General features: G+C 28.7%; 1 protein-coding gene across 5 annotated transcripts in view; it reads left to right on the top strand.

The window, feature by feature from the left end:
• Positions 1-9626, top strand: part of LOC117174739 (octopamine receptor beta-2R) — a 212992-nt gene that overhangs the window by 163009 nt on the left and 40357 nt on the right. For 2 of the 5 annotated variants that reach the window (XM_033364073.1, XM_033364075.1), the window contains exons 1-2: positions 1078-1227; positions 1302-1411. The exons of 2 other annotated variants lie outside the window; for them this stretch is intronic. In XM_033364073.1, the coding sequence (XP_033219964.1) occupies positions 1398-1411 (14 nt within the window). In that variant the 5' untranslated portion in view covers positions 1078-1227; positions 1302-1397. Of the gene's footprint in view, positions 1-1077; positions 1228-1299; positions 1412-9626 lie in introns of those variants that run through there. One more of the 5 variants, XM_033364074.1, reaches the window with a different exon arrangement.

The following is a 9626-nucleotide window of genomic DNA, read 5'->3' as shown; positions in this document are numbered from 1 at the left end:
AATTATAATTAATCAATAAAAATAAAATTAATCAAAATTAATCACTCCTTAAGTTTTGCGATTTTCCTGGAATACTTTTAAATTTCATAAATAATTCAAATTTTCAGAAAAATGTATTGTAAAAATTATTCTAATTATTCACTCAAAATAAGTCTTTAATGCTTTTTATGTAATGAGCTGATTAATTACTTACCAGCTGATTAGTTTTTTACAGTTGTTTTTTGAATAAGCAACATCAATTGATTATTTACTTCAAGCTTATTTAATTGAATATTGACCATAATTTGTATAAAAAAAGTTTGTGAATTTTTAAATACCTCCTTTCCAACTGCATTATATTAGTAAAGTTTCGGGATTTTCCTGGAATAGTTTAAAATTTTATAAATAATTCAAATTTTCAGAAAAATTTAGTGTAAAAATTATTCTAATTATTCACTAAAAATAAGTTTTTAATGCTTTTTATGAAATGAGCTGATTAATTATTTATCAGCTGATTAGTTTTTTTTACAATATTAAATAACATAATGATTCAATGTTATTTTTTCTCTATTTAGCAACAAAATTCAATTATTTATTTCAAGGTGATGTGATTAAATATTTGATATAATTTGTATCATGAAATATTATTTATTTTTAAATTGCCTCTGTTACAATTACATGATTTTGTGAAATGTTTATAACTTTGTGGAATAAATGTTTGAATTCAATTTTCAAAATGAAGCACAAATAAATAATTATTCGAAAATTTTTTGAATGATGAAAATAAATACAAAAGTTAGCGAGTGTTAGCGCGCGCCTATGATCGTCCAGTAATGAATAAATTAAATTATAAATCGAGTAGTCAAGGATTTCAAACGCAAAATAAATAGCGCAGAATTTCAATATTTGATGTTAGATCTTTTTTTGTCTGCTGGCCTTTTATCAATATTTTAACGATCTTGATTTTATTTTCAATTTCTAACAAATTCCTCCCTAGCTTTACTAGAATCAATATTTTAAGCATTGATATAGGACCAGTTGACAAAAAAGAACATCAAATATTTACTCATAAATATCTGTGCAATACTGCAACTTCAAAGCGATGATAGGGAAGGAGATGATCCATCAAAATGATATTATGGAAATTAAATAAATAAGTTAAGGTTATAGTAAAATGGAATTCAAGAGGCTGTATTTATAAAATAAAAGGAAAATTATGTGCGGCTATTTGGTGATTTATAAAGTGAGGTTAGTGATTTCGTCTAAATGTTTAAAAAGATCAAGCTTGATGAGAAATTAAGTTTTTTTTCGTTATTGAAAAGGTACTGAGGAGCTTCATTTTTTATTACTGACAGCACCCATTAACGCTCGAGTCTCAAATTAAATCCATCAGTAATGTCATCATAGACCAAACAACTATGCTCGCAAATCGGTAAGATGATGCTTTTTACATTAAAAGTTTATAATTTACAGATGAATTTACTTTTATAATTAAACTATGGTGCATCATTTCCCTTATTGATAGTGTCAACTGTATTAATTACACAAGACCACAAAATGATTTTAAGAGTCTACTGGGACGTCAGGATTTGCATTCAAATTCAAAAAATGTTTAACAACCTGGCATTTCTGCATAAATTTCGCCCTAAACCTACAAACCCCAAAATGAACAAGCTCCAAACCCACAAACCCCAAACCAAAAAGTTTCAATCTCACAATCCCCAAATCAACAAGCTCTAAGTCCACAAACTCCTAATACCGAAGCTCCATATAAAAAAAAAACCCAAACTCACAAACCACCATCTCCAGACCCAAAAGCTCCATATACGCAAACCCCAAACTCACAAATCCCAAACTAACGAACCCCGAACCCACAAACTCCAAACTCACAAGCTCTATATCAGCAAACGTACAAACCTCAAACCAACAATCCCAAACCCACCAACCCTAAATTATACCAATTTCTCCATTGGTATCATAAGATTTGAGGTATTTGGGTTTGTGGAATTTAGGTTGTTGGGTTTGTGGATTTAAGTTCTGGAGTTTGGGGTTTGTGGGTTTAAGGTTTGTAGGTTTGTGAATGTGGAGCTGGAGGGTTTAGGGTTTGTGGGTTTGGCTTTGTAAGTTTGGGGGTTTGGGTTTGTGAGTTTGTGGGTTTGTGAGTTTGTGGATTTGTGAGTTTGTGTGTTTTGTGAGTTTGTGGGTTAATGTTCCTGTTTTATCAATAAAGTAATCAAATAATTGAAAGACATAGGAACTAGAAGTTATTTATGCATATTAAGTTTATTATAATTTCATTCAAATTACTTTTACTACATTTATAGTAACATCGTGCTAAGATATTTTAACATTATCTACATTACACTTTCTACCACCTGAAGAAAGGATGATCAAGATTAGATACTAAGTTATAAAGTTTGTTCCCTCTAATTTGGAGAAGTTTGCTTTTAACCATAAATACGTGCACGCTGGAGAAAACTTTGTACTGTGCTTATAACGTATTTATTATCGTCTTAGATATCAACCTGGGACTTTTCTCCAAATTTATTAGAAGGAAAATTTTCAATTTCCAGAATCTAAAAACAAAAGCAGACATCATCTTGTTTGACAATTTTTAATTTTCGGTTGGAAAAAGAGAAAAACACACTTTTTCTCAAATTCTTCATCACTCTTTTATAAATTAAAAATATTTTTTTATTAGACTTGTTAGACAATATAAAAAGATTGTGGACGTCTACCATTGTGTGATGTTTATCTTTATTATTTCATGTTTTACATAATTTAGCATCAAACCCTGGCATAGGTTTTAAACTTTTTTTTTTACAACACTAACCTATCTCACTAAACAACATTAATAATTATTGAACTGGCCTAAAATTTTTGACACCACGAACAAAAATAACAATAATGGACTTTATGAACGAATAGAACATGAAGATGCTTTTTCTGTTAAATTTATCTTTAACATAAACTCAATCTGAGCCGAAACACTAAATTAAATCTCATCATTATTGTAAAATATGAAAAAATAAATATTGCATTACCATCAAAGACTGATACAGGTCTAAAACGGGGTTACATTATCCAATCAGTATAACATAACAAAATTTAAAATTATATTTAAAATTATTTAACTGGCCTTATACTTATAATATTGTGGACAACATGAACCACAACAACAAAGTTAAATTTTATTAATTAATAGAAGAAGCTTATATTTCTTATATTTAGTTTATCTTGAAAATGAACTACACCTAGTCCGAAACACTTAGATGACATCTTATTATTATTGAAAAATAACAAATAATAAATATTACCATTACATACCTTAAGATGCATTAAAAGGTTTCTCATTTTCTCATCTGTTTAACGCAACAACATTTAAAATTAATTGTTTTGCCTTAAACTTTTAATACCATTAGCAATAACAACCGTAACAAGAACGTTGAATTTGAGCAACGAATAGAAGAGCGATATGCTTCTTTTATTGAATCAACCTTAAAAATTATTTATCTCAAGTTTTTAAATAATTAATTTTTGTTAATTTGAATGAATATGCCCAAAAGTTCAATAATTACTCTAAAACATGTAGTCGATATTTTATCATTTGTGTGAAACATGAACTAATAAAAATTTAAGAAATTTGAGTGAGATTAAAATCAAATTTAAAATTCGATTTAACGTCCAATAATCAATTTAATGTGCAGATTTACTAAAAAAAAACCAACATCATTAATCATTGAGGAAGTATAAGAATTTTTCGAAATTTTAGACCACAGTTTTTCAACAGATTTTCGAGACCCCCTGAATCCGAAAATCAAGTTTTTACGATGGTGCCTATCTGTCTGTCCGGCCTTCCGTCCGTAAACACGATAACTCTCGAAAAAAATGAACGGATCAAATCGATATTTGGCAGCCTTTTATTAGATCCTAAAAGAAAAGACGAGTTCGCTAACAAGTTATTTTCGATAACAATTCAAAAAGCGAGCGAATTTTGAAAATTTTTGAGCTAATTTCTTTTCTGAATTTCAAAATTCCATTTACGGGTATTTATAATATTAAAAAAGACGAACAATTTATCCTAATGCCTTTTTTGGATTAAAAAAATGCTAAAAATTATAGCATTTTCAAAAATCATAACTCTATCACCCTAGACTTAAATATCTCTAGTTCAGATTAACAAATCGGGATTTTTTATTTATTAAACTATAGCAGAAATTCTCACAAAAATAAATATCATGAAATTAATCAGATAAATTTAAGATCTTACTGTAAATATTTTTACCGAACTGAAAAAAATATATAGCGAGCCGAAAACATCGTCCGGGTATATTATACCCAGCCTAGACTGTGAGGGTTCAGTCAACCGAAATTCAAAATTGTAGGTCAAAAAACATACGATATGAAAAAAAGTCAAAGAAAAAAGAAAAACATTGATTTTTGAAAGCCCTACAAGATTATTATAACAGATTTTTGGGATTTTTTGGAAAAACGAAAATACTAATTTTGATTGCACAAAAAATAATGAAAAACAAAAAATTTCATTTGGTGGTCAAACTATGCAGAATACACAAAACGATTAATTAAAAAAATTATGATCCCAAGGAAATTCTACAAATTTGTTATGAATCACTTTTTCATAGGATACGTAGTTTTGGTTTTAATTATAAAAATGATATTAAAAATAAAAAATAAATATGTGGGAAAACGACGAAACGTACGAAAACCAATTAATAGACAAGTTATTCACCCACAAAAGAGAAAGAAATTTGTAATAATTTATAAAATCATGATAATGTATGATTGAGAAACTTTAAAAATGTTTTAACAATTTTCAAATAGGACTTGTAATTTTGTTTTTATTTATCGTAAGTAATATGCGGAAAATTGAAAATTCTAATATTACTTCAAAAAACTGAACAGCAACTATATAGCGAGCCGAAATGATTGAAATTGACGGAATTTACGGAATTTCAGGAATTAATCCAATTTAGGGAATTAATCGAATTTGTAAAATTCATGAAATTCAAGGAATAAACTGAATCTCAGGAACTAATCGAATTTAGAGAATTAATCGAATTCTAGGAATTCATAAAAGTCATGAAATTCACGCAATTCACTGAATTAAAAAAATTAATCGAATTTAGGGAATTAATTGAATTCGAGGAATTGTCGGAAATCGTAAAATTCATAAAATTCGCACAATTCATAGCATTCAACAAATTATTCGAATTTAAGAAATTTATCGAATTAAAGGAATCCTCGGAATTGGCGATATTCATGAAATTCACAGAATTCATGGCATTCACAGAATTCATGGCATTCAAGGAATTCACAGAATTCCTGGAAATACAGGAATTCGCGATAAGTATGAAATTCGCAGAATTCTCGAAATTCGCGGAAATCATGAAATTTACAGAAGTCATGAAATTCATCAAATTCGCAGAATTCATGGAATTCTTGATATTCGCGGAATTCAAGTAATGGATGAAATTAATTATAATCACGGAATTTACGAAATTCACGAAATTTAAGGAATTCAAGGAATACATAGGATTTGCGGAATCGACAGAATTCATGGAATTCAAGTCATTTACAGAATTCAAGGAATTTACGCAATTTCAGAAATTCGTAAAATCCACGAAAATAATTGAATTAACGAAATTTATGGAACGTACGGAATTCGTGGAATGCACGGAATTCAAGAAATTCATGGAATTAAATTCCGCCAATTCCGGACTTCCATGAATCTGTGGAATTCTGGGAATGTCGATAATTCCACAAATTTGTTGTATTTGTTGAATACCAAGAATTCCATGGATTCCGTAAATTCTATGGATTCTGTCAATTTATTGAATTCCATAAATTCTGTAAATTTAATGAATTGAGTAAATTCCAGTAATTCCGTGAATTCCAAGAATTGCGCGAAATATATAACTTCTGTCAATTCCATGAATACCCTGAAGTCCATTAATTCCATGAATTTCTTGATTTTCATTAATTTCTTGAATTCCGGCGATTCCGTGAATTCCCTGAATTGTCTGTATTACGTAGATTCTTTGATTTCCGCCAATTTCGTGAATTCCTTCAATTGAATGAATTGCATCAGTTCCGTGAATTCCATGAATTTCGTGATTTTTGTAAAGTCGTTAAATGACGTAAGTTCCATGGATTCTGTGAATTTCCTTAATTTTGTGAATTCTGTAAATTCTTTGAATTTTATAAATTCTTTGAATTCCGTTAATTCCGTGAATTCTGTGTATTTGAAGATTTTGCACGAATTTCATTAAAATCCGTTAATTCCGGACGTTATATGAATTCCGTTAATTCCTTGAAATCTGTTATTTATGTGAATTCCTTGAATTCCATGAATTCAATAAATACGCGCGTTATATTCTGTGTATTAACCAAAGTTTTGGCTTCTTTAGAAAATTTCTTTTTTGGCCTGGAAGAAGGGTCCTGAAATGTCCCAAGTGTCATACAGAAAAGGGAACTGAAAATGGACTTGTATTGTAAAATTCCAATACACGTGAGGTACCTAACCAATGCCAGCATTTCGAAACTACTTTGCTAGAAGAGCACTTATGTTAGTAAGATATCATCAACATACGAAAAGTAAAAAGGCAAAGAAAAATTTAGCTTCTTGAAAGCAAAGACCTCTAAAGCTTCCGCAACTATTTCCGCTAAAAGCGGGGAAATGACTCAACCAATGGAAGTACTAAACTTTTGCCCCTAAAAAGATCCATTAAATTTAAAATAAGTTTAGTTCATAATCACAACTATCCCTTTGATAAATTCTTCTTGATATAATCGAGTAAGTGCTTATGAGAATTAAACTTAAGTTTAGTGCCAAAACTTAGTGGGGTTATTAATAGTTGAAATAACTATTCTCAAATGGTAACCGTCTTTGTAAATCTTTTTCAAACAATAACATTTAGCAAGAACTGTGTCTGCAGTATTAATATCAGTCTATCTTATATTTTTTCTAAAATTCCTTTCTTTCACCAATTGTGGAAATAACCCCATTTGGTCTTAACACAAGTCGGGCACTAATCGGGGGCTAGTCGGGTTATTAATTTGGACAAAGTACCCAGTCGGGGACTAATCGGGGACTAGTTGGGCTTTTTGTTGTCAAAATTTCAGTCGGGGCCTGGCCGGTGGTTGGTCAAGGGCTAGTCGGACCTTTTTGTTCAATAATGATTTTTTTTATTCTAAAACACTAAGAATATATTTAACAATAATTTTACACCGTTTTTTGGAGAAAAGATTTATTAATGTTGAAGTCATCTCAAATATACTTGATAAATAATTACTAAGTTGATAATTTTGTACGAAAATCAACTTTTTTATAAAAACAACAATCAAAATCTTCAAAAAGATGTAATCTTATTTTTTTGCAGTATTTTTTAGAAAATTGCGAATTTCTAGGAACATTTATAAATACCTTTGTCCGCCGAAAGTCATGAGACTCTAAATTTGTACAGATGCTAATTTTTAAATTGATCTGAAAGGTTTGCCATATGTAAATAAAGTCTAATGCCTCAGGTAGTTGAAATTGGAAAGAGAATAATTATTTAAATAATTAGTGAAGAGCAGTATACCAGTAGTAAATTAGTAAGCACCGTACAGTTCAGATTTCGTTAAAACCTTCATTTGAGTCTTGCGGTTCAGGACTGGTAGCTTTCAAGAAAATCCGCAAGGGCGCGACGTGCCGCCTCTCGCGCAAAAGAAATGACGCGTCGAGTCTTTAAGACAATAGTCCACACGTAACGAAGCATAATTACCTGGAGCAGAGACAACCGTGACCAAAATGGCGGGTCCTTCAGAGCGAAGCTCTTCCATTGATGCGTTCCAGCTACAGTTTTTTTTTAATATTCGGCAAATTTTGGGGAATCTTAGTTACATAAATTTATGCATTTTAAAGCGTAGGATACAGAGCTGCCAGATCGAGTCTGAAATTTACTCCCACCATACCTACCGTTTGGGAGCCGCAAAACAGAAGGTGCATGATTACCACTGTGAGTTCGTGTGTAAGCCGAAAATGCACGATTCGACTTCGGTTTTCTGCTGTACGATGATTGTCGATCTGAAAGCGTCGGAAGACTTCGGTGGTCTTCTATTTATATCTCGATCCCCATTTGAAAGAAATGGAAGAAATTGGCGAATTTAATGTTTCGCGTGATTATTCATTTCATGCATGAGTCGATTTTGAGGTTATGTTTTTCAGGTATATATAGTATGAATATTATTAATGTTAATATTATAATTATACAATATAACATTAATTTTAATTAATAGTTGACTAACTTTTAATAGAAATAGTTAAACTTTTAACTAAAACAATTAGTTTTCTGAAACAAAATTTGAATAAGAAGATGAATTTTCTTGTAGTTAAAAGAAATTAATTTTTAAAACAAAACAAAAATTCTAAAAAATAGTTAAATTTTTAGAAAAGGAATTTTTCAACTAATTTGATAAATTGTCAACCAAAAAAAAACTAAATTTTTAACAAAGCAGTTCCACTTTTAACCGGAAAAATTAAAAAAAAAAAATTCCTTGCAATTTTAAAAATACCTTAAAATATTTTAAATCCTTTAACATCACATATTAAATAATTGAAATAAATTTAAAATTTTTTTTCCTTTAATTTTTAAAAATGAATTAAAAATTCAGTGGAATCTTTTTGAACATCCTCAAATATTCAAAATCTGTTGAAATCTCTTGAATTGTTTTAAAGCTCTTGAAAATTCTTTGAAATTATAAAAATACCCTGAAATATTTCAAATCCTTCAAAATATCATATTAAATTACTGTAGTCAATGAAAATTCTTTGGAATCTTTAAAATTCTTTTAAATTTTTAAAATTCTTCAAAATCTTTTGAATTTTTTAAGAATAAGCCTTCTGAATATTCTTTAATTTTTTGAAAATCCTGTAAATAGTAAAAATAAATTGAAAATTCTTAGAAATATTTTAAAACATCCGTAAATATTTAAAATCCTTACAAATTTTTTGAAATCTTTTGAAATTTTATAAAGCTTCATATTGAAATTAAAAAAAAAGAAGAGTTTCAGAACGTTAAATATTGAAATGTTTTCAGATTAGAGTTTTGAAGATGGAATCAAAATTTCAAGAAATTTTCGAAAGCGTAAAAAAATGTCAAGAAATTTCAAAAGATTTTTAATATTTGTGAATGTTTTAAAAGATGTCAAGGAATTTTCAATTTATTTTTATAATTTCAAGGAATTTTAAAGAATTTTAACAATTTTAGCAGAGTGATTTAAAAAAATTCCAAAGGACTTTAGAAATCTTTAAAAGGTGTCAAGGTGTTTGGAAAGATTTTGACGGTTTCAAAATACTTGCGAGTATTTAAAAAGGTTTCAAAGAATTTTTAATTGATCACAGTAATTTAATATGAGATTTTAAACGATTTGAAATATTTCAGGGTATTTTTTAAATTTCAAAGAATTTTCAAGAGCTTTAAAACAATTCAAGAGATTTAAACAGATTTTGAATATTTGAGGATGTTTAAAAAAATTCCACTGAATGTTTAATTCATTTTTAAAAATTAAAGGAATTTCAAAGAATTTTAATAATTATATTAAGGTTGTTTAAAAAACTCCAAAGTACCTTAAAAATCTTTGAAAGA

Source organism: Belonocnema kinseyi, chromosome 6, assembly GCF_010883055.1.
Source record: "Belonocnema kinseyi isolate 2016_QV_RU_SX_M_011 chromosome 6, B_treatae_v1, whole genome shotgun sequence".
Classification (NCBI taxonomy): domain Eukaryota; kingdom Metazoa; phylum Arthropoda; class Insecta; order Hymenoptera; family Cynipidae; genus Belonocnema; species Belonocnema kinseyi.
Note: the sequence above shows the minus strand (reverse complement) of the source record. Positions and strands in the feature narration are given on the sequence as shown.